This window comes from Maylandia zebra, linkage group LG3, assembly GCF_041146795.1.
Source record: "Maylandia zebra isolate NMK-2024a linkage group LG3, Mzebra_GT3a, whole genome shotgun sequence".
In the NCBI taxonomy this organism is placed as follows: Eukaryota; Metazoa; Chordata; class Actinopteri; order Cichliformes; family Cichlidae; genus Maylandia; species Maylandia zebra.
The window spans coordinates 21,174,422-21,200,448 of record NC_135169.1 but is presented as its reverse complement, the minus strand read 5'-3'; the positions used below and the strand labels follow the sequence as shown (position 1 = coordinate 21,200,448).

Genomic DNA, 26,027 nt, shown 5'->3' with positions numbered 1-26,027 from the left:
TGTTCAGACTGCTTCCATCAGGAAGGAGGTTCTGCAGCATCCGGTCCCGAACCAGCAGACTGAGAGACAGCTTTTTCCATCAGGCCATCAGACTGCTGAACACGTCATAGACACCTCAGCTTCACTACTGGAACTTCAACATTATGCACTCCACACTGTATATAAATGCCACTTGTTTTGCACATATTCAACTCTGTATATTTTATATATTTTATTATTATTATTATTATTATTATTATTATTATTAATTTTTTTTTTTTTTTTTTACTATTTAATTTGTAAAAATGTGTACACACACACACACACACACACACACACACACACACACACACGTAGGAAAATATTTAGTATACACATCCAGAAATGCATACACTATTATATATTGTACATATATTTATTAGTTTCAGGTTGGCCATTCTTGTATTTTGCTCGTTTGTGTTGTTGTGTTTGCACATCTCTGTTGCTTGTGGGGCTCGCACACAAGAATTTCACTCGCATGTGCTGTGCCAGTGTGCCTGCACATGTGATGTGACAATAAAAGTGATTTGATTTGATTTGAAAACACAACTGTGGTAGTGCCAGCAGAGTGCTGGGCAAAATATAAAGCATCCCACATCTGAGTCATGCCGGGTCCTTTACACAGTTTAAGAGTACTTCCCTTATGTTTGAAGTTTCAATAAGTGAATCAAAAATTAGATTCATGGTATGATCCACGATTTCTGAAACGGGCTTCCAGCCTTACGTTTCCAGTTTGAATTAACAACACATTCTCTGAATGGCCTTCACCAGCTTCCAGCTGAAGCAGAATAAAGTGTAACACAACTGATGATAATTCCCTACACATGGTCAGAAACTTTTAGTGTGGGAAGCATAAAATGTAACCCTTTAGCATTCTGCTCAACCAATTGGTAAGGTACATTTTCAGGCCCTATATCTAACTGGGGCTTTCACTGAAATTGATCTACCTTATTGAGTCTTTTCTACTGTTACGGATTCAAATATTGGGGATGGATACAAGAGGAAAAACCACAATAACAACACTGGTCCGGCCGGGTTGAGTCAAACGATGATTTTAATGATCACACGCGTGGGAGATGGACACCGTACGCAGACAGCATCAGATCTCAAAATGGTGGAGCATTGATCAAACTCTTATAGCCTCTAGTGGCCCCCACCTTATCATAAAAGCCTAAACATTCACATTCTTTCTCTCACATGGCGCCTAAGCTACGACCTTGGCTCCCTGTTTATCTGCTCCTGCTGAGATGGGGCAGAAAACCTCTCCAGCATGTTCTGTTCTCTTTTAATCAGACAAATAAGGCGATAACTTTCTGCGAACAGTATTTCTTATAACTCAGCAGTATAATGCATCATAAAACAATATCATTCATTCACAATAAATCAGCAGTCTAATGTAATGCAAATCAGTCTAACAAATGTAATAGTTATTACCTTCTTCTAATTCAGGAGAATAATGCAAACTAAAACTACATAATAATTCACAATCTTTAATTAAGGGTCTAACATGGCATAAAATAATATTATAATCCCACACTACCAATTGGTTTACATCTGTAATGCCAAAAAAATCCACCAGAAGGCACTGTGAATGTGAACTGTTGGCTCTTCTTATATCTCTCCTAACCAAGAAGTCAGAAACAAAAAAACATCCAACATATTTTGAGTGTTTTTGATGAAACTAAGGTAGGAAGATATAATTTTTTGATACATGGTAGTGTTAGAGGACTTACTAAAAAGATGTATGTCACTTGACAGCATTAATAAGCATGACAGCATTGAACGACTGGCGACCTGTAGCCCTGACCCCCATCGTAAATGCTTCGAAAAGCTGGTCAGGAACTTCGTTTGCTCTTCACTACCTGACTCACTGGACCCTCTACAATTTGCATACCGCCACAACAGGTCCACTGATGAGTTGGGCTTTAAATTGTTCTGCCAAGCAAGTTCATCTGGCATCATCCATGACTTGCTGCTGTATCAAGGGGGATCTACATTCTTCAATTCTCCCCCCAGTGAAAAGGAACAGAAGCTACCTCTAAGGGGCCAAAGTTGTAAAAAACACTATGCAAACCCATAAAAGAACCTCTTCACAAGTTTCAGCTTGGTGCAGAACTTGCACACCTGTCAGGTGCATTGGCACTGTATGACCAAACTGCACTGGTGGAGCTCCCCCGATAGCAGAAAAACCATGCTTCCCACACTAAAACCAAAAACCTGATGAAGAAGGGCCATGGAGCTTGTTATTACAGGCTCTGATAAAGGTCTGATTGCAATGAAATGGTTTGAAAAGAGATGTGTCAACCTCCTAAACAATGCCTGTGGTTCATTCGTCAAACGGTGGAGCAAAGAGTCCAATGCAAAGATTACCATTCCATGCCCATCACTCATCCCTGTATATAATTAGCATATAAGAGGAATTAAGCTTTCTGATATGATATTACACGAGTTATAAGTTACGGAGATAGCATATTCCACTGTTCAGATACATCCTTGACTTGAATACCTGGTCTACAAGAGGAACTGTGCCCTACTGGATCAGAAACCGATGGCTCTCAAAAGGTTTCCACCTGGCTGTGTGAACCAAGTTAACAAGCCAGCATCTAGAGTTGGACAACCATGATCCAGCTCTCCAGGACCACAGAATAAATGCTACACCATAGACCAAAACCACAAGCAGATGTGCTTGATTTGCACTGTTTTTATTTTTAATTTTTGAAACAAAAATGATTTTGCACTGTAGCATTCAATCAGAAGTGGTCTGAATGTGATAATTTTGTGCTGTTGCACACTTGTCACATTTGCAGATTAAAAAACATGTATTTTGTTGTTTGATGTAATACTTTCCTTTGATGGGATGAAAGCCAGCAATGGTCACTGGCATGCTACTAGAAATAAACTGTATCCCTGGATACAGGGATACAGTTTATTGTGCCCTGGATAGTTTGTTATTAATTTAATTATAATTATAATTAGATTTTTTCAACTGTATTATCTAATGTACTTGTATTTGCATGACGTTTCATACTTTTACCAGTGACTTTTCAAGCATTTGGTAGAGATCAATATTTTAAAAACTACAGGGTCTATTGAAAAAAAAATATTGATTGTGGTTATTACTCACCCAAGTCAATAAGAAATACAAACAAAATATTTTTCCCTTGCTTTTTTCTTGGTGTGGACGTCAAAGGGCGTGCACTGCTTATTGTTTTGGTGTGATGGAAATAAAATAAGAAGATGTGTTAACATTCACATTCTGATCATTTGCGTCTCATAGCGATCGTGGAAAACACATGACATAAATGATATCATGACTACTCACTCAGTGGGTTTGGGCAGTGTGAATAAGCTTCACATTGCTGCAGGGGAATCAACAGATGTAACGCTGCCACTACAGGAGGTGAAACACTGTCTAAAAAAAGGCTGATGTACAAAAGTAAAACAGCTGTGGGATTTATACAGGTGGAATTTAGTGAATGAATCTGAGCACCATCAGCTTAACTCAAATTCATCTCTGCTACACTTAATGTAACCGAACTCTGAGCATGAAATCCATCACAGTGCAGCAAACTAACCTGTTTATTCTGCACTAACATGCAACCTTTAAATAAAAAAGTTAATCTACCTCAGTAAGGCCAATCACGGCAATTAATTTACCAAAGGAACAACAATTACAGATTCATTAACGCACAACTTAATCACATAAAACAACAAGTTACAACTGCAATGCTCTGCAGCAGCTCCGAATATCTGCTCTGCATGGTAAGCATATGGCCACTGATGCAAAGTTCCTTTGGGTGCACTTGATTCTTACCTCTAGACATCCCAAGGAGGGCAGGGAAATCTGATGCCTCTGTTATGTATGAGACTTGTGGTACTGAGAAAGTCCAGTAACTCCAGCCGTACTTATCATGTCAGCTTAAGGATTTATTGCTTCCACTTAACGACGTAGCAATCTCTTCTCCAAATCTTTGTCGCTGGCATTATCGGATAAGGGCGAGCTCAACTTCCAGAAGATCTTCTGTGGATAGACCACACATTTGTGTTATCGTTACCTTTTCTTTTGTACATCTTTTACAGGTACGATTATTTGACTTAGGATGACCGTTTCCTTTTTTTTTTTTTTTACATCCTATTCCACAAAGGATTGTTTTCATTTTAAGGAACCAAGCAACAGCAACCTCGAGCCTCTTCCACTCTGAGAAGTACGCTATCAATCAACACATAGCATCAGAAAAGGCTTGTACTTTAGTAACATTTACTGTGGACTCACCTTTGACTTCAGGGTCATCTGGTTCTAAGGAGCTTTCCATTACATTGGTAGGCCAATCAGTTTTTGGCTTCTGAAGGATCTTTGGTCCTTCGATTCAGTGACTGTTATGATAAACGTTCCTGGCCTTGAACCCTCTTGTAGCATCATTTGCTGGATTTTCCGTTGAGCCAACAACTAAACAGTCACAATGGACACAATAAATGAGGCTATTTGCCACAAAGGTAAGGAAATGTTTATCTTTATTCATTATATATTTGAGTAAATTCCCAATACGTGTCCTTACATCTGCAGCAAAAGCAAGAAAACAATCACAATCAAAGCTCTGTCTCCCTTAGTTCTCAGCCTAGTATGCTGTATAACAAGTAGGCCCTGATCACATGACCTCAGGGACCAGCTAGGGATAGAAGGTCAATGATATAAAATGATGCTTGTGCATTAACAGCTTTAAAAGTCAGAACTAGAATCTTAAAATGGACTCTGAATTCAATGTAGCTGTATTAGCAATGGTGTCACATGCAAGTACTTAGAAGATTTGGTCAGGGGCCTTGCTGCAGCGTTTGAAACCACCCGCAGACATTTAGGCAAAGTTTTTGAAATCTACGAAAGCCACACTGAAACGACAAACATCAAGAATGCTTCATTTGTCCAAAGCTGTTGTGAGCTGCTTAGCCACAACCAGGGTTGGACTGGCCATCATTTTTCGTTTTTATAGGCCGATGGGGTTTAATTTCTTTTCTTTTTTTTAACGGTATAAATGAATGGTGGTGGATTGGGCAGTTGGTCATGATCGATTCTGGGCTGGACCAATTACAGCCAAGGAGGTCGAACTGAGGGTTTTTTTTGCTGCTGTTTACATAAAAATGCAGCCAAGGCATTTTTTTTAAATAAACATTTCAAACTATTTACAGAACAATCAGCTGTTATGCATCAAATTTGATGCCACAAAAATTATTTGTGCCACTGCAAAAAAAAAAAAAGATTCTGTCCACTATAAGATAAAGGAGAACAGCCTGATACCTGCAGGCCTGACAACAGCACATGTATCACTCCTGTAACATTCAGCAGTCGCCTCATTGTTCTGACACACACAACAAAACTATTGGCTACACTACACACTGACTACACAAGATTTGCGCTAAACGTCGCAAATCTGTCACATCTCAAAACACTGTCACCCCTAACCCCGCCCCTCACGTCCCCCTTCCTAAACAACTAAATGTCATGTTGCCATATCATTTTTTTGACTGGTCGACATTGTACATACAAAAAACCCCACCCTTCGGAAAGGGTGGGGTTTTTTGGGGTTTTGCTCACAGGCTTTCGAGCGTTTTCCTTATAAGACGCTGTTTTTCCCGTTTCTTGCCACAGTAAATATAAACAACAATAGTATTCAGGATGAAAACCAAACATTGCATATATTTTTTATCATAACTCTGGTTTTACGTGGCCTATCAACACAATTTAAAAACTGGTATAAAGTCCACACTTTTTCCGTCAGTTGTTCCGTGTCTTTCAACATGTTGCACATCTGATGCACATTTAGATGTTAACGCTGTCTCTGTGCGATATAAAATAGTTTAGAGAAATAAAATACAGAAATAGTTTTAGAGTAGACAAAGAAACTTAGCTCTTCCAAGTGACCACAGTAGAGCTGAAGTGGAGGGGGCGGGGCCGACCAGGGTTTGGCCAGCTGGTTGTGAATGGGCAGGAGAGAAGTGACGTATCAGGAAGTGAAATGCGAACAGAAGTAGATGGCGGGAGAGCGGAAATACGTTAAAACAGGCGAAAAACGACAAGCAGAGTGAAAGTAAACCTGTAAGGTGGAGGAAACGGACAGTGAGCGCAGTGTAACCGTGACAACGAGACACGAGGACGGATTTAAAGTGATCATAAAATCGTCTCCAGACGGTCGTCGATCGGTAAGTGGAACCGGATTCAGCTACAACAGCGATAAATACGCCTGTAGGGAGATGAAGAGTGCTAAAATACTGAGAAACGGCTCTCTGATGAGTGTTTGTAGGGATGTGGTTCAGCAAGATAAAGACACACGACTCAGTCAAATAAGCGTTAATGAACTCCACAGTCTGCTGCCTGACAACAAAAGAGCGTCTGTGGGGGTATGGGGAGTACCTGAAATAGAAAAAAGAAAAGAAAACAGGGAAAATAGTGCTGGTTTAAAACGCATATTACAGGGAGAAATGTAACGGCAACGGCTTGGCTGCTGTTATTAAGTTTTATGAGCAAAGTAAGATGTACAGTGGATAAATTAGCTATGAGGTTAGACCTCCCCACCACGGAGATGGTTTTGTTCTGAGATGCTGTAAGTATCAAAGCAGCTCAGATTACTTGTTTCTGTTTTATTGGATTAAATAAGAATGACAAAAGTTTCACTGTGAGGACGTGATTTAAAGATGACAGAACATATACATTGCACATATATCACATCATATCATGAGTGAAGCACTGTGATTTTTTTATCTTGGATGCAGTAATTTGCTAGAATTGGAAGAATTTGTCAGGGAGAGCCACACAGGAAGTGTGTACCTGATTTCCCTGCTTTACTCCTGTCTGCACAGGTGACGATAATGGATCTGTTTGCCAAATGCCATTAAGCTGTGAAGAACGAGAGGTGCTGTGGGTGTGTGGCCATGGCTGCTGTTTGATGAAGTGGACTGAACTTAAAGGAGAGACACAAATTAAAGTACTGATCCCGTCACATTAGTGCGGATTTGGTACCAATACCACTGTCGGTATCGCTTCTATCAATGCTTGTATCGATCCGCCCAGCCTGAGTTGAAGCAGCGATGAGTTCAGCTCAGTATCTGAGAAAGTTCATCAAGCAGAGACTAACTGCTGTTTGTGAAGAAATCTTCTCAGAGGTTCAAAAAACCATCGTCCAGTATGAGGAGGAGATCAACCGTCAGCACAGACTGCTGGATATCAGCCGGAAACCCGACAGAAACTCACACATCATAGGTATGGACATGTTTTTAACTCTGTGCTGTTCAAGCTCAGATTCTTCAGCGTGACTGATTTTACTAGAAGAAGTTAAAGTGGGTATTTAGCAGTGCTGTGGGTCAGTGTCCAGTGGCGGGCTATGTTGGACTGGTGCGGGTCCATGGTCACTGCTACATCCACCAATAAGAGACATCACTGTTTCTGTTTAGGGTAGGCTGGTTCTTTTCTATGATAATCATTAATAAAAGGCTTTAAAAAGTAAAATGAAATGAAATAAAACAAGCTTAATATCAGATTCAAGATCACTTTATTTGTCACGTACATAGTTGTACCAGTTTAACACACAGTGAAATGTGACCTGATACGCTCCTCAACTGTGCAAAATAGAGAGACAAAAAACAATATATAAGTAAGTAGATATATACAAAGAGGACATTACGTGTGATAAGTGAGTGAATTATGTACATTAAGTTAGAATAAAACAATCTGGAAATTTACAGTTCAAAATTTGGGAATGTACATTGTGTGAGTGGGGTGTTAAAGTGGCTTGTGCCGCAATGAAGTCAGAAGGATCAGGCATGAAATGGGAATATGTGAGTCCTTTCTCAGTTCGTTATGGTTGATTGGGGGGGGCTGAGTTAACACACAGATGGCCTGAGGGTAGAAGCTCCTCTTGAGCCTCTCTGTTCTTGTCCGCATGGTGCAGAACCTTCTGCCTGATTGCAGAAGCTGGAACAGTTTATTGCTGGAGCGGAACGACTCCTTCAGTATTTGAGCTGCTCTAGTCCTGCAGAGAGGGGAGAGCAGTCCTGCAGCAGCGTTCTGCTGTACGGATCACTCTCTGAAGAGCTTTTTGGTCCTTAACCTTCCTGCCTTCTTGGGACCTTTTTGTGCCACTGCTATGTGTTAAATGGCTGCCATTTCCACTGTGTTCAGTGGAATATAACCAAACTTGCCACAGGATAGTTTTTACCTGTCAATGTTAATATTCCAGTGTGAATTCCTTAAATCAGCCTAAAATGGCTGAGCAGCAGAAATCCCCACACCCATCACCCTGGGGACCATTTTCTGCCCATTGACTTCCATTATAAATGCTATTTTTCAACCCCAAATTATCATTATATGATTTTATTTTTTCTTCTTTTCTTGGATGTCAATGAAGACTCAGGGCCTTGAAGTTTTAATTTTTAAATTGCAAAAAAAATGCAAAAAAAATAATGGCAGGTCAAAATGTATGTTGGTGCCAATCTTTGGTCCATCTAAAGGCCTACTTATAATGACAATCACATATTACTTCAACTGGTTTTTTGTGGAAATATTTAGTTTTGTTTTTTGGTTTTTGGGGCTTATAACACAGGGCGCTCATATAATAACACTGGGATTTGAAGGGTTAAAACTGACGATATAATTGACACTAGACAAAATACTTTACAACTCCACAACTTTATTAGTGCAAAAAAACCCATCAATGTATTTTCACTTGAACAAGCAGCTGTTTTTATGTGCATTAAAGTTATATAAAAACATAACAGTGGAAATGCAAATTCCTTGCTGACAGTTTAACCAAAAGGCATTTCCAGTGAAATGGGCTGACATATTATGACCATAACCATGTATAATATCCACAAAACTTAAAAAGAGGTTACACACACACACACACACACACACACACACACACACACACACACACACACACACAATGCAGCACAGTACATATCACTCCACGAGGCTCCTGCCTACGATAGCCGTAATACTCCAACAATCCATCAAGTGGTGCGGCTTCGTAGCTTAGCAAAGTCGCACTAAAACATTTGACAGATTTTCGAGTGCCGTGTACATAAAATCATTTCGAGGTCAGTAAACGCAACCAGAATTCATACATAAGGCACACGGGATTATAAGGGGCACTGTCGATTTTTAGAAAAATCAAAGGATTGATTTTAAGTGTGCTGTATTTTCCAAACAACATGGTAATAACGACGGCCCGCTAGCACGCTCTACCAAAAATAGTGGTTTGTTGTGTGTCTGACGGACGAAAGCTAAACCAGTTCCACACCAATGAAGTTGCAGCATTTTTACAAACCAGTTCTGGTTCATCCGTTTCATTCAACGATCCGCTTTCGCTCTTCTCATTTTCTTCTCATTCTGCGTCGCCACCATGTGCGTATGTAAACAAAGGCACTGCGCGTGCGCGTTTTACCATATTCTATCGCGATATGTCATTTTCCTATCGTTGCCCAAAATTACACCGGTATTACCGTGAACGGTATGATATAGCCCAGCCCTAACTGTAAGCATATTGTGCTCTAAAAATTTACACCAGATCATTTCAAATGTGGAAAACATTCCTGCAAAAAGCTGCAGTGCATCAAGGCATGTGAGGGTGCCACCAGGGAGCGCCTCAGCTGATGAAAATATTTTATATTTATGTAGTTTATTTAACACGATCAACATCTCACTGTGACACCAGTCACGCCACAATCTGAGCTCACTGTCTCTAAAACATTTGTGTGTAAATGATCACCATTTATTCAGGTTTTGATTCATGCTTTTGTAAAATAGTGTTGTGTGTGTGTTTTTTTTTTTTTTTTTTTTTTTGTATCAACACCTTCTCGATTATTGTTCCTGTGTTTCTTTGTTTTCTCAAGGCCTCCCACAACAGCATGACTGTGAGGAAGAGGAGGGTCTGGATGAGGAGCAGGTTTGTAACCAGCAGAGGAACTCCAGTCTGGACCAGGAGGACCCAGACCCTCCACAGATTAAAGAGGGACAGGAGGAGCTCTGCAGCAGTCAGGAGGGAGAGCAGCTTGGACTGAAGCAGACTGAAGGCATTATCGTCTGGACTGATGAAGAGCAGCTCAGACTGCTGGGGACCATCTGGAAACCTGAGATAAACTTGCACAGAAAGGGTATGTAAAACTGTGATGGGCTTAATGACAATGAATATGACTCACGTAGGATCCTAATCAGAGCTTAAAGTTATTTTTTTTTGTCTTTTTAGAGGCACAGGAAGAATTGAAGGTCCAACTGTAATAAGCAACATGAAGTCATACTACTGCTTGCTCATCATCACCTCTCTCCTTAACCTAACTTCTGCTAACGTTTCGCATATCTGGCTTATTAACTGTAGTTACTACAACCCTGCACGCGGCCCTTGTTCCTGAAATAAATACCAGTCGATTTCTCGTTTCTACAGAAAAGCAAAGGGGCCAGTAGGAAAATAACGAATGGGGGAGTCACATCCCTATATTTAACAATGATAATAACAAAACTTATTTGTATAGCGCCTTTCAAGAAACCCAGGGGCACGGTACAAAGGAGTTTAAATAAATCAATTTATAAACATACAAAAATGCTAGAGTTTGAAAGGCTTTGTTGAAGAGGTCAGTTTTACGTTTCTTAAGAGTCCAGTGATGAGGTTTTGCAAAACTAAGATGGGAGAGCGTTTCAGAGGGTCGGGGCTGCCACACAGAAGGCTCTGTCACTAGAGGTTAACGGGAGGGACAGAACGCAGATGCAAGGCAGAGCACCATAGTGTCTGAGACTGTGCGTTTGGCTTCAGCAGGTCGCACAGGTATTGAGGGTCGGGGCAGTGAAGGATTTTTGAGTGAGACTTTGGGGGCCACAAACAGGAGCACTGTTTTATTACTGTTTATATTGGGGGGGGTTAGATGGCACGTGATTGTGAGGGTAAGTTGTGTATCTTCAGCATAGAAATGGAAGCAGAGACCATGGTGGTGGGAAATCTGAGCAGGGGGTACATATAAGCCCCTTTTCCATTAATGCCTATTCAAATCGACTCTGCACGATACGCCACGACTCAACTCAAATTGATCGATTTTCCATTATAACCAAGTATGCGTGTGTGGTGAACCGTGCCAAGTCCAGCTGAGTAGGTGGTAATGAAGAAAGGGCATAGATGGTGAAAAGAAGAGGTCCATGCACAGACTCTTGAGGCGTGACAACTACAGCAGAGGTGGAGCAGACATCTTCCATGGTGACAAACTGTGTTGGTTTGCAGAGATGACACTGAAAGTAAAGTACCAGTGAGGTCAAGATAAGGTTAGCCTGTACTCTAACCTTCATGTTCCTGCCTTTTCTTCTCTAACAATGCCTCACCCACTCCTCTTCCTTTGTCTTTAACCAAGACACAGGCCTAAGAGTTAAGAGCAGAAGGTTACTGAGATTTAAAATGACACAGAAGTGACTACTATCAAGAGACAAGGGCTCAAATCAGAATATGTTCCTCAGATGTTTGGGTTGTTGTTGTTTTTTTTCTATCATTTCTCCCAATTTGTCTCTTCAGACCTCCGACACCAACACATTTGTGAGAAGGAAGTTCTCACAGACCAGCAGGTCTGTAACCAGGAGAAGAACTCCAGTCTGGACCAGGAGGATCCAGCGCCTTCACATATTAAAGAAGAACGGGAGGAACTCCGCAGCAGTCAGGAGGGAGAGCAGGTTGAACTGAAGCAAGAGACTGATATCTTCATGGTGACTCGATCTTATGAGGAAAGTGACCACAGTGAACCAGAGTCAAACAAAGAGCAGCTCCTTTTTCACAGCTCTCCTGAAGCAGAGAGCCAAGATCATGAAGAAAAGCATGTGGACTCAGAATCAAGTAAAAATGCAGAGCTGAAGAAGAGGAAACACAGTCAGAGCTTGGACAACACCACTGTGTCAGAGAGTCAAAGTAAATCTGACAAAGTGAAAAAGTATGTACAATGTGAAATCTGTGGGAAAACCTTACATACATCTAATCTGACTGCACATTTAAGAGTTCATACAGGTGAGAAACCACATTGTTGCACCACTTGTGGCAAAGGATTCATTCAGAAATCAAATTTGAAGCGTCATTTGAGAACACACACAGGTGAGAAGCCATTTACTTGTAGCACCTGTGGGAAAAGTTTCGGTCTGAAACCAGAGTTGCAACGCCATCTAAGAATTCACACAGGTGAAAGGCCACATTGTTGTAACACTTGTGGGAAAAGATTTACTGACCTGTCAGGGATCATAGCTCACAGGAGAGTCCACACAGGTGAGAAGCGGTATTCTTGTAGTACTTGTGGGAAAAGATTCATTCAGAAATCAGGAATGAAAACGCATGTAAGAAGTCACACAGGTGAGAAGCCGTATTCGTGTAGCACGTGTGGGAGAAAATTTAGTCATAAATCAACACTGCAAACTCACGTAAAACTTCACACGGGAGAGAAACCACATTCTTGTAGCATCTGTGGCAAAAGCTTTGTTCAAAAGCCACACTTAAGTAGGCACATGAAAATTCATACTACTTGAAGTTTCGTGCTTAGATAAGATAGCTGTGAGTAGTAGTAGTAGTCTGTTGGTCATAAAGCTCACACTGACCAGAAGTTTAATGACTGCAACACTTGAGTGAAGAAGTCAGTATTTTTTGTGTAGAGCAGAGCAGTAAAAATAAATGTTTTTTATTTAAGGATGATACATTAAGATTTCTGCATTTCAAAGCCTATCACAGCTGACGTAGGCTGATATGGGTATGCCCTGGACAGGTCAGCTCCTGAGCTAAAACATAGATGGTCAATTATTCACACCTATGGGCAATTTGGCAAGTAACTAATGCACCAGTTAATATAAAAAAAGTATAAAATCAAACCCTTAAAAAACAGCAATAACAACAATATTCATAATAAAACAATCAGGTGTCACAATAAGATGCCTCTACAAAAACAGTTCCTGTCCACCACAAGACAGAGGGGCACATCACAGTCCTGATATTTCCGGGGTGTGTCACTCCTCTTGCTGTCCACCTCGAGACGGTGTATAAATAAGCGTTTGCCTTTTGTGCCTTTTTGGACGGCATCGTTGTCTGTGACAATGGGAACACAATCTTCTCAGCTCTTCTGCTGTGAGGAATGCCTGTCTCCATGCTGACACACCAGCTCCGCCACAAATTCTTTGTGTGCCATGGGCAGCACCTGCATGGCACTGATCGCCTCACGGTGCAAGATGAATGCTTTTCTTGTCTCAATCTCCAGGAAGTGTAAGAGCACAGTCCCGTACCTGCAGCAGTCTTGCTGTGGGTGGACTAATACTGAATGAACTGGTCTAGTATGTCAGCCCCTCTCACAGCCCAGTGTCCATCTGCATCCTCCACCTTTCTCTTCACCCTGGACATACAGGTGGATGGTGGTGCACACAGGCACCTCCCACGTGTCCATCCACTTCACAATATCAAGTGGGTCATCTCTGATCCATCTCACAGATCCTAATTCGCATTTTTTTGTTGAGAGTATTTTCCCTCCCTCCCAGGCATTCCCTGTGTAGATACTACATGCACCACATCTTGTGCTGGTCAGATCCAGGAACATTTGGGACTGGTACAAAACAACTGTCCATGTAAACATGGCATCCTGTGCTAAGCAACAGCTGAAAAAGGTTCATCACCACATCATAAGACATAAGACAGCATCACTTGCTTTTAAAGTCTTAACAGTGTATGTGATGAATCTAAAGGTTGATTCAGCCAATGTAAAACCTTTCATCCCTCATTTAGTTGGTTTGTCCGTCATGTATTGTGTCATGCCAGGCTTTGCTTTAGGTGCCACCATCCTTTCATCAACTGCCAGTTCCCTCCTCGGGTGTTAATAAGCTGGCTGCCACAGAGGATTTCATAATTTTTTACCACCTACTCAGGATCAGTGAGGTGGATGTTCCAAAATATGGCTCTGGACCTGTCTCTTGTCTATATGTCATTGATGGAAGGGGAACAGACAAGGCATGATTGTGTCTCCATGATTGTGTAGTCTTAGTCTTGGCAGCGATATGTAAATCCAGAGACCAAAAAGCTGATAGACATCTTCTGTTTCTACATCAGTCCATTTGTGTTCTTTGGCTAAAAACTGATTTTTTTTTCTATTTTTTGCAGCATTTTGGTTTGTGTCAGCACAGCTTGTGCTGAGTGTGTCAGTGGCGAAAAACAATAAAAACGGGTCTTTTAGACTACAGCATTCTCTCAGTTGTCACAGGAGTTACGTCCCGGGACCCCCGCAATAGGGGAAAAGTAGGAAATTGTGTCTTTATAGCAAAAATAATTAGAATTATAATCTAAAAAAAAAAGAAGAGAGAATACCATATCACAGGTTTTGGCGGCATAAAGATACTTTTTATTTTATTTTTTTAGAATAATTATTGTATATTCAAAAATGTATTAATTATTTATAATTTGCAATAATTATTATTGTTGATTAATTATTATGTTTTAATTAATTTATCGGGTTTCTGCGCCCTCTTTACAGAGGCCCTCGTTCTCTCAAAAAATTAGATTTGAGTAAGAGTACAAACTCATTCTGATTTAAAAGCCAAGGAATAAAAATGGGTTTTTAGACGAGCTTTGAAAGTGTCCAATGTTGGGGAGGTCCTGATGTGGTGAATTGTTCAACCAATACTTTGTTTTTTTGCCCCCGATCACAAGGGCAAGCGCTGAGCTTAGAAAACCCTCCCTATCAACACAATGTTAAAACTGGTAGTTTTTAGTCTTCACTGTCAACTCAAATTGAGACAGATTCAGTGAGACTGCATCTTGCTACTTCATAATTTTAATTCGGCGAGCTTGTTTGGAGGCACTGGTGTGTCTGTCAACTAAAGACATAACTTTACCTTTGCATTTAAAATTTAGTGACTAATATTTTTATTTTTCAGTGGCAAAGTATTCAAAATCTGTGGGTCTTTAACTCTAGCAGAGAGCAGACCAAATGTGTCTACATTTTGGTAACCTACAATTATTAATAACTCTCCTTGTGTTTACACCTTTACTGCTGAATTTCCAAATCATGTAACTGATTTAAGGCCAAGGCCATTTACACATCTAAAGTACAGTTTTAATAAGGAAAAATGTATTTAAAAAAAGCATATTATATTATATCCTTCCTAAATTTTACGGTAATGCTACTGTACTGGCTGATTCGGTTGCCACAGTGTGAAAGATGTGGAAAAAGAATCATAGCATTAAATTTAACTGGGCAGCCTTTACAGGCAGATGATAATTGTACAAGTCAAACAGTTCAATCTTTGTACAATCTCTTGTTTTGGGCATTTTTCTAAAATGGGCTTCAAATTATAATTGATGAGTCCGTATTACTTCCCAGCATGTTAATTAATTAACATGTATTTTTTTCTGATCAATAATTATGGAAAAACTATCACATAATTGTCTTATGATTGATTGAGAAACACGTTGACAGTTTTTAATTTTTTTTAATTGTTCAAAGACAGGAAATTATTTTGGAGTCACTGTGAGACACGAATCATGTGCCTGTTCAGTAAACCTTCAACCTTTTGAGTTTTTGCTGTTTTTAAATGATAATAGCAAACAATCAACTTGAACACTGCTGCTAAGAATGCAGATATGACTTAAAGCAGTTATATCCTCTCAGTATTGTTTATTCAGTTTATATTATTTATTTTATTATTGTATCAGGAAAATCCCGATCCTAGATTTGATGAAGGTTAAAGTTGTTTTGCTCTGATGGTTCATTGTTTAGTTCTGTTGTTTATTAGTGTTTATGTTGTCTTAAAGTTTAAATAAAAACTTGATTCAAACATCTTTTGAGTATTTTTTTTTTCTGAGATGAAACCTCTAATATGAACGCAGCACATCTTTCTTATTTAACATAAGTTTGTTTCTGATGTTTAATATAAATATAGAAAGTGATGTTTTGACTCTTTGGATAATCATGTCTCGGGGCATTGTACTTGGTATAAGCAGCACTGACTAACCAGGAATCCAGTGGTGGGAAGGGTCAATTAAAAGCCTGGAATGAGGTTTGCTCTATTTCTAAGTAACTCCCAAGTAACTGGTATCCTGATTAAATTACCTGGAAGAAATCGACTGGATGGCTGAACCACGGAAAATAGTGGAGGCTCTCTGATGATGGTTTCACTCATGTTTACAGCGCAGCTAATTAGAACACTAGATTTAGACTTTCTGAAGAAATTTTTGTTATTTTGCAATAAGAAAGTTGCACCAATCTGAAATTATATGCAAATAACTTGGAGTGATTTAAAAGCTTTTCTTCTTTGGGAATGCGCTTGGACTCTAGAACAGGGGTGTCAAGCTCCAGTCCTCGAGGGCCGGGTTGCAGCAAGGGACAGATATAAGTTTCATGACACTGGCTTGTGCTTTCAGGTGCATGATGGATATAGGCATATCATATGGAGCTGCTATGAGCTGAAATGGTGTTTGCCCCCTTGCTGTTTTTTTTTTTCTTTTAATTTTGTCACACTTAAATGTTTCAGATCATCAACTACATTTAAATAATAAAGATAACACAAGTAAACACTAAATACAATTTCTAAATTAATGTGTTAATTATTGCTGCTTGACCCCACCCACCATTATAACATAAATTAACCTTGGTGTACCACATCTTTGGAAAGTTTAGTTCTATTTCTCTAGCTGCATCCAGGCCTGAATACTGCCACACTTGTTCTTAATCAAGAAATCACTTAAATAGGACCTGCTTGACAAAGACAAGTAGACCGTGAGATTCTTAAAAGCCACATGTCTCGCTGTGATCCAAGGAAATTCAGGAACAAATGAGAACAAAGTAATTGGGGTCATGCTCATAAACCTTCCAATGTGGCTTAAGCACATGAATTCTGCAAAGATGAGTAGACCAAGATTCTTCCACAGTGCTGTAAAAGACTCATTGACAGTTATCACAAACGCTTGATTGCAGTAGATGCCTTTAAGGGTGGCCCAACCACTTATTAGGTTTAGGAGGCAATCACTTTTTTCACACAGGGCATGCAGGTTTGGATAACTAACAGGTTTGCTAACATGTCCAGAACTGAAGTGTTCTAGTTTTTATTTGAGTATGAATTTATTTCAACAGTCTGAAAGAAATTCTTTCTAAACAAAATTTGTTCCATTTAATTTAAAGTTTACCCCAATATGTAGCAATGTTTTATAATAAAGTTTTAGTGTAGCTGCCCTTTAGTGAGAAACAAGAAGATTGTGTTTGTGACGTGGTTATTGATGTGGTCTTGCTGCACAAAGGCTCTGGTTCAAACTTCACGCTCAGCTGGAGCCTCTCTGTAGAGTTTACCTTCTCCCACAGTTTAAAAAGATGTGCTAAATACCTTAACTAAAAAACGTACCACAGACATTAACATGAGGAAACAGTTCTATTGAAAACTGATCCACAGATTGTCTGAGATCCCCAAGGTAACATTTTGGTAAGAGCTATGAAGTGCTGATCACATAGAGCTGCTGTACCATTATCGAAAGCTGAGCCAAGGAAACATGTTTCTACAAAAGACTAAAGCTACAACATTTAATAACAGCTGCTGCTAATCCAACATGGTTTACAATCCTACTGTTACTGTTAATTAGACACAAAAACACCCGAGGTAACTATGATGTATTTACTACCATGCCTTTTTTTTTTTTTTTTTTGCCTGTCCCGTTTGGCTCTTTTGCCATCAGAATTGTTGTCTAAAGGCAAAGAAAGATGCCCAACGGATTTACTTTACCAAACTGACCATCCCAGCCTTGCCGTAATGGTCCATTTGATTCACCTTTTATTGTTTATTTTATTTTCACTCACTGAATACGGGACAGACTTGACTGGGGGAAAGAAGGGGAGAAAGAAAGAGGGAAAGAGAAACAGCTGAGAAGAGGGACGGGGGAGAAGGGCAAAAGACAAAAACCAACAGAACGGGCAGAGAAAAAAAATGCATATATCAATCACCTGGATCACCTGCTGAGAAAGAAAAAAGAAAGCAAGCAGAAGAGAACAAGAGTAATAGAATAAACAACATCACAATGATATATGGGAATATGACAGTAAATACTAAATATTAAACATTATTGTGCAGCACATAAGATCAACAGAACACAGTGTGCTTTGAGGTAGGAGCCAAAAAGGGTGTAGTTTGTGGGTGTGATCACCCGTGTGTACACCTGTGAGCATGGACGCGCTTGTTTTTAAAAGGTTCCTTCATGTAATGATCTGCTAGAGGGCGTGGGGGGGCCACAGCCCCGTCCTCCAGGGCATGAAGCAGGTATGGAGGAGATCAAAACTCCAGACATCCAGAGGCCCCCAGAACACAAGAGACCATGGAAGACCAACAGAGGGGCAGCCGCGCCACTGTCCCAGAAAGAGCTGAGGAGAGTCCCAGATGAGGGCTCACTCAGCAGCCGCGGAGCAGAAGCCAGGGGGAGTTGCAGTGACGCGCCCGTGAGCTCCGCCGGCAGCCAGCCGCGCCTGAGTGACCGAGCCCCAGGCCGAGAGGCCGGGGGCACCCCACCTCCGAAGTGGCCCGAGCGAGCCCCAGGCTCCAGGCCCCGATAAGCGGCCATCAAGGAGTGAGCCGGTGTGTACCTGGACGCCCACCCCCGGACACAAAGAACCACCAACGCACCGATGTCTGAGGGAGTCCGCCACTGGCAGGGGAAGTGGTGGTAGGGGGAGATAGGCCTCCAAACCTTGGAGGGCCTGAGATGTCCCCAGAGAGGTGGCGCCTGACACCCAACCTGACATATAGACACAGACATACAGGCACACACAGACACAAACATCCATTCCCACCCTCATGCTCTCATATGCACTCCACACTCAACCAACGTGGAGACAGACATAAGGAGATGCTGTACACACGATCACACTCCCCAAGCGTACTCTACAAACCGGGTCTAGGTACCCTTGCCCCTGGAGGGGGGAACTGCACCCAGACCCAGGTGGTGTTACCCTTTTCCCTGCGGTGGGGAGAGGCAGACCGCCCCGACTCCGCAGCAGAAGGGAGGCCCCACCCTCCAGACCGCAGTCGGACGGCCAACTCCTCCTCCTTCTCCTAGCCCCCCTGCTCCAGCAGGTCGCAGAGAATGGGGGTGAGAGAAGACTCCAAACCTCCCTCCACCCGCTCATTGTAGTGTTGATGCATGTGTGTTCTAAGGTGCATTTAAAACCCAGGAGGGCTTGGAGCTACCTACCAGAGAGCAGCAGGTAAGCGCATAGTCCCTCCTGCTAGCCCTCAATGTCTACGTGTATTTAAAATTGAGAGGTGGGCAACGACGCCAGGGGTGAGGTGTACACCCTGATGGTAATTTGGATTCCATGTATCGTGCCCACCCCCAAGATCCTATATGTATGTGTAATGAGAGTGTGAGTAATGTGAATGTCTAAGTTGTGGGATAAAATTGAGGCAGAGGCAGCCAGAAGGGGACTGGGGGGGGGTAGCCTCCTCTGCACCCTGGTGACATACCCCTACTCCAAGGTCCTGTATGTGTGGGTCCTGCACTATGATGTATTTACTACCATGCCATATGCCAGTCAGGGGTATCTGGAGCTCTCAAGTGCTTGCCGTGAAATTGAGTCTGGATTTCGTGAAAACAAGGAAATTGAATTTGATGACCCCCCCCCCCCCCCGCTCCTCATTCCTCATCGGGTCGTCTGCTTGTCTTCACCTCTGTTTCTCCTGCTTAACCTCCCCTGCTCATCATTTAGCTCTGGGGGTTCCTTGGAGATGCCGTAAAGCTCCACCTGCTTCCCCGCCAGCAAAATTGCTTCCTAAGCTGCAAGTGTGATATCTCCATTTTTCCATGGATACACAGTCTTTAGCCTCAGTGCTGCTGTCCTGCGCGCTGAGGCACAGCTGTTTAGCTCACCAGCTTCTTCTTCCCGGAGAAAGCAGCACTAATGTTGCAGATTAGAAACTGAAACTGTCTGATGCTTTAAAGTGCAACAACTTAGAAAAACAAAGTTTTCCTTGCGACCTGTTCATGAACATCCTTTGTTGCCCAAACCCTCAAAATACTGAACAAAATCTTTTTTGTTCAAAACAGCTCCCTGATGAAATATGATTCTTAGTTGCTCAATCATGTTTAATTTCGGTACTAAGGAAATGTTAATTTCAGCATCTTAGCTTAGCTTAATTTAGTAACACAATCTTTACTTTCACATCACTGAAGAGAGGTCACAAAACAAAACTGGATTATCAATTCTTGTTCTGTTGTACAATGCCACACAGTTTGTTTTCCTTGTATACTGTCTGTGCTGCTGTGTGCTGTGCTGCACTCACGCAGAGATAAGAGTACATGTACAGTTATCCCACTGACACAGAGAGGAGAAAAATAGAAAGAACAATCTAAGCCTTGGATTAAAACAAACATAATTATGTAAATGAATAGTGTTCAAGTAAAAAATAAGACTGTTATCATATATGCTTTGATAAATGAATCACGATAGAGTTGCTTTATAGAAATGTTTTTGTTATCATACAAAGAATTTGTGGACAAATACAAAATATTCATACAACTAAAAGTATCAACTGAGGTTTTTAATGCTGCACCTAAACGTGTCCTCATAATGTTACCAAAGTCAGCAGGAGGACCTGTGATCCATACTGTATCAATAACAAGTTGAAGGAACTGTTTTTCAGCATGTTGCACATTCGTACGAACCTGTTTATCCTGTTTTCTGTGATATGAATAAAGTTTTGCAGGAGAAAAAACATTCCTCACGTGACTGGAGCAAACCACTGCAGAGCAGGGGAGGAGCCAAGAGCGGGGTCCACAGACATGGCTGCTGTTTGACGAAGCGGATCGAAATTAAAGGCGAGACACAAACCGTCACGTCAGTGTGGATCTGATCCCAACGTCTGTATCGCTTCATCGATGCTTGTATCGATCCGTCCAGCCTCAGCGGAAGCAGCGATGAGTTCAGCTCAGTATCTGAGAGAGTTCATCAAGGAGAGACTAACTGCTGTTTGTGAAGAAATCTTCTCAGAGGTTCAAAAAACCATCGTCCAGTATGAGGAGGAGATCAACCGTCAGCACAGACTGCTGGATATCAGCCGGAAACCCGACAGAAACTCACACATCACAGGTATGGACATGTTTTTATCTCTGTGCTGTTCAAGCTCAGATTCTTCAGTGTGACTGACTTTACTAGAAGAAGTTAAACTGGGTGTTCCAGGTTTACTGTTGTTTGTCAGCATTTCGACAAAACTCCGGACGAAAATTGGAGTTTAAAAAGACCCGTGTTCAGACGTAAACACTACGACATAAATAGTCAGTAAGATTAAAAAATATAATGCTAATAATCAAACTAGAAAGTGCATTTTCTGAAGAAACTGCAGTGTGAATGCTTGAATCTGAATGTATGCATTGAAATGAAATAATTACTGAATTTAAGTTAAAAATATTGAATGAGATAAAAAAAAAAACCCGAATTTAACCTGAAAACAAAAGTGCTGAACTGCTAAAAGCTGAAGGTTACACAGAAGAAGAAGTTGGAAAAAAGCTGAAAATGTTTTAATTGTAAATTAGAAAAACCTAAGAAATGAGAAAAGAACATTTAGAGTCAGAAAACATCTGAAAGAATATTAAAAGGTCATATTCTTTGAATCACTGAATGACTCAAATGTGATCCCTCCACTTTGATCCACACAGTTTAAAAAGTTTAAATGCCTGAGCTTTGAAAGACAAGATGTTGGAAAGAGAACAATAATGGCGACAATTTGAGGGTAAAATGATGGCTGTAACACTGTGGACACAGCAGCAGTTGAAAGAGAAGTGCTTAAGATGAATCTTGGGACAGTGGCAGGCAGAGCTCGTTAAGCAGGCAGGTGTGAGCCTGGTTGCTATAGTGACTGCACCCAATGGCTCCATACACACGTACACAGACATGCGCCTCACTTTTGCTGCTTAAAATGAACAGAAAAGTCAGGCCGAAACAAATCGCTCCCAAATGAAAAGTATAGGTCGTATTGACGAAATTCTTTCACCATGAGCGGCAGCAATGTCCACTCTACCTAATTCTCAGTTTTCATGCCTGTGGAGTTTATTATATGGACGTGGTGACAGTGTAAAAACACCATGCTCTTCTGATTTTCAAACCAACCTTCTGAGCCGTTTTAACATTAGAGTCTATGGAAGAGTTGGAGGGAGGAGGCTGTGCATTGGTGACATTTATGAAAGAACCGTAACACCTAGGACAATAGTAAACACATTGGATGAAAGAGGACAGCCATGGCTACGTTTTGAGGGTAAAATCATACCTGTAGAGCAAACGCTGTGGACACAGCAGCAGTTTTAAAAAAGATTTTAAGATTAATTTTTTTGCTCCTCTCACTCTAGCAGTTGAGCTGCCTCACTCTAGCCCCAACATTCCGTCCCATACACACCCATTATAAACTCTGAAACGGGTGAAAAAACATCATGAAACTTAAACTGGAACTGAAGAAAAAGTATAATAGATATTGAAAAGATAAATACAAGTTGAATAGTTGAATGTCTTGTCTTCGTTTTAAAGTTTGAATGGTGGCTCTATGTCAATGTATGTGGAAGTAGATACAGTTTAAAGAGGAGGAAGTTGAATGAGAATTTGAAGGGTCTCCCCATTGAAATACATTATAAATTTTTGTTGAAAAAAGTTGAATAAAATTAAAAATATAAATGTTAAAAATGAGAAAAAATAGAAGCAATGTTGTCCAAAAGAATAGGAATCTAATGGTGTTTGAATGGTTTTTCTAAGTTGAACGGTTTTGAAGGAGTAGGCTTTCAAAAAACGTACGGAATAGATAATAATAACTAGAAAGTGCATTTTCTGAAGAAACTGCAGTGTGAATGCTTGAATCTGAATGTATGCATTGAAATGAAATAATTACTGAATTTAAGTTAAAAATTTTGAATGAGATTAAAAAAAAAACCCGAATTTAACCTGAAAACAAAAGTGCTGAACTGCTAAAAGCTGAAGGTTACACAGAAGAAGAAGTTGGAAAAAAGCTGAAAATGTTTTAATTGTAAATTAGAAAAACCTAAGAAATGAGAAAAGAACATTTAGAGTCAGAAAACATCTGAAAGAATATTAAAAGGTCATATTCTTTGAATCACTGAATGACTAAAATGTGATCCCTCCACTTGGATCCACACAGTTTAAAAAGTTTAAATGTCTGAGCTTTGAAAGACAAGATGTTGGAAAAAGAACAACGATGGCGACGTTTTGAGGGTAAAATGATGGCTTTAACACTGTGGACACAGCAGCAGTTGAAAGAGAAGTGTTTAAGATGAATCTTGGCAGAGTGGCAGGCAGAGCTCGTTAAGCAGGCAGGTGTGAGCCTGGTTGCTATAGTGACCGCACCCAATGGCTCCATACACACGACACAGACATGCACCTCACTTTTGCTGCTTAAAATGAACAGAAAAGTCAGGCCAAAACAAATCGTTCCCAAATGAAAAGTACATGTCGTACTGACAAAATTCTTTCACCGTGAGCGACAGCCATGTCTAGTCTACCTAATTCTCAGTTTTCATGCCTGTGGAGCTTATTATATGGACGTGGTGACAGTGGAAAGACACCATGCTCTTCTGATTTTCAAACGAACCTTCTGAGCCATTTTAACATTAGAGTCTATGGAAGAGTTGGAGGGAGGAGGCTGTGCATTGGTGACATTTATGAAAGAACCGTAACACCTAGGACAATAGTAAACACATTGGATGAAAGAGGACAGCCATGGCTACGTTTTGAGGGTAAAATCATACCTGTAGAGCAAACGCTGCGGACACAGCAGCAGTTTTAAAAAAGATTTTAAGATTAATTTTTTTGCTCCTCTCACTCTAGCAGTTGAGCTGCCTCACTCTAGCCCCAACATTCCGTCCCATACACACCCATTATAAACTATGAAACGGGTGAAAAAACATCATGAAACTTAAACTGGAACTGAAGAAAAAGTATAATAGATATTGAAAAGATAAATACAAGTTGAATAGTTGAATGTCTTGTCTTCGTTTTAAAGTTTGAATGGTGGCTCTATGTCAATGTATGTGGAAGTAGTAAGAGTTTAAAAATGAGTAAGTTGAATGAGAATTTGAAGGGTCTCCCCATTGAAATACATGGGAAATTTTTGTTGAATAAAGTTGAATAAAATTAAAAATATAAATGTTAAAAATGAGAAAATTAGAAGCAGTCATGTCCAAAATAATAGGAATCTAACGATGTTTGAATGGTTTTTCTAAGTTGAACGGTTTTGAAGGAGTAGGCTTTGAAAAAACGTACGGAAAAATAAAATATAATAATAACTAGAAAGTGCATTTTCTGAAGAAACTGCAGTGTGAATGCTTGAATCTGAATGTATGCATTGAAATGAAATAATTACTGAATTTAAGTTAAAAATTTTGAATGAGATTAAAAAAAACAAAAAAAAAAAACCCGAATTTAACCTGAAAACAAAAGTGCTGAACTGCTAAAAGCTGAAGGTTACACAGAAGAAGGAGTTGGAAAAAAACTGAAAATGTTTTAAATGTAAATTAGAAAACCCTAAGAAATGAGAAAAGAACATTTAGAGTCAGAAAACATCTGAATGAATATTAAAAGGTCATATTCTTTGAATCACTGAATGACTCAAATGTGATCCCTCCACTTTGATCCACACAGTTTAAAAAGTTTAAATGCCTGAGCTTTGAAAGATACGGTGTTGGAAAGAGAACAATAATGGCGACAATTTGAGGGTAAAATGATGGCTGTAACACTGTGGACACAGCAGCAGTTGAAAGAGAAGTGCTTAAGATGGATCTTGGTACAGTGGCAGGCAGAGCTCGTTAAGCAGGCAGGTGTGAGCCTGGTTGCTATAGTGACCGCACCCAATGGCTCCATACACACGTACACAGACATGCGCCTCACTTTTGCTGCTTAAAATGAACAGAAAAGTCAGGCCGAAACAAATCGCTCCCAAATGAAAAGTAAAAGTCGTATTGACAAAATTCTTTCACCGTGAGCGACAGCAATGTCTAGTCTACCTAATTCTCAGTTTTCATGCCTGTGGAGCTTATTATATGGACGTGGTGACAGTGGAAAGACACCATGCTCTTCTGATTTTCAAACGAACCTTCTGAGCCATTTTAACATTAGAGTCTATGGAAGAGTTGGAGGGAGGAGGCTGTGCATTGGTGACATTTATGAAAGAACCATAACACCTAGTACAATAGTAAACACATTGGATGAAAGAGGACAGCCATGGCTACGTTTTGAGGGTAAAATCATACCTGTAGAGCAAACGCTGCGGACACAGCAGCAGTTTTAAAAAAGATTTTAAGATTAATTTTTTTGCTCCTCTCACTCTAGCAGTTAAGCTGCCTCACTCTAGCCCCAACATTCCGTCCCATACACACCCATTATAAACTCTGAAACGGGTGAAAAAACATCATGAAACTTAAACTGGAACTGAAGAAAAAGTATAAAAGATATTGAAAAGATAAATACAAGTTGAATAGTTGAATGTCTTGTCTTCGTTTTAAAGTTTGAATGGTGGCTCTATGTCAATGTATGTGGAAGTAGTAAGAGTTTAAAAATGAGTAAGTTGAATGAGGATTTGAAGGGTCTCCCCATTGAAATACATTATAAATTTTTGTTGAATAAAGTTGAATAAAATTAAAAATATAAATGTTAAAAATATGAAAAATAGAAGCAGTGTTGTCCAAAAGAATAGGAATCTAACGGTGTTTGAATGGTTTTTCTAAGTTGAACGGTTTTGAAGGAGTAGGCTTACAAAAAACGTACGGAAAAATAAAATATAATAATAATAATAATAAAGATTCGAATAACAATACTGTGAATGCTTTTCAAGCATTCACACTAATAATAAAATATAACTAGAAAGTGCATTTTCTGAAGAAACTGCAGTGTGAATGCTTGAATCTGAATGTATGCACTGAAATGAATTAATTACTGAATTTAAGTTAAAAATCTTGAATAAGATAAAAAAAAAACCCGAATTTAACCTGAAAACAAAAGTGCTG

General features: G+C 40.2%; 2 protein-coding genes across 3 annotated transcripts in view; both read left to right on the top strand.

The window, feature by feature from the left end:
• The first annotated feature begins 5,969 nt into the window (after positions 1 to 5,969).
• LOC101469651 (uncharacterized) lies at positions 5,970 to 15,833 on the top strand. Of its 2 annotated transcripts, none has more exons than XM_024801299.2 (4): positions 5,970 to 6,210; positions 6,868 to 7,267; positions 9,898 to 10,158; positions 11,556 to 15,833. In XM_024801299.2, the coding sequence occupies exons 2-4, from the start codon at positions 7,096 to 7,098 to the stop codon at positions 12,545 to 12,547; spliced, it is 1,425 nt and encodes a 474-aa protein (XP_024657067.2). In that variant the 5' UTR covers positions 5,970 to 6,210; positions 6,868 to 7,095; the 3' UTR covers positions 12,548 to 15,833. The 2 variants fall into 2 exon arrangements, with proteins under 2 accessions (XP_024657067.2, XP_024657068.2); XM_024801300.2 differs by lacking the exon at positions 11,556 to 15,833 and adding an exon at positions 10,251 to 11,503 and having other exon boundaries at positions 5,988 to 6,210.
• Positions 15,834 to 20,773: 4,940 nt separating this feature from the next.
• Positions 20,774 to 26,027, top strand: part of LOC112432869 (uncharacterized) — a 30,329-nt gene continuing 25,075 nt past the window's right edge. The window contains exon 1 of the mRNA XM_076882404.1: positions 20,774 to 21,117. Within this exon, the coding sequence (XP_076738519.1) occupies positions 20,907 to 21,117 (211 nt within the window). The 5' untranslated portion in view covers positions 20,774 to 20,906. The remainder of the gene's footprint in view (positions 21,118 to 26,027) is intronic.

Excerpts from the sequence above, each read along its gene's own strand:
- LOC101469651 (XM_024801299.2), top strand. The coding sequence starts at position 7,096 with ATGAGTTCAGCTCAGTATCTGAGAAAGTTCATCAAGCAGAGACTAACT. Across the intron at positions 7,268-9,897 it reads CAGAAACTCACACATCATAG|GCCTCCCACAACAGCATGAC; the intron begins GTATGGACATGT and ends TGTTTTCTCAAG. Across the intron at positions 10,159-11,555 it reads GATAAACTTGCACAGAAAGG|ACCTCCGACACCAACACATT; the intron begins GTATGTAAAACT and ends TTGTCTCTTCAG.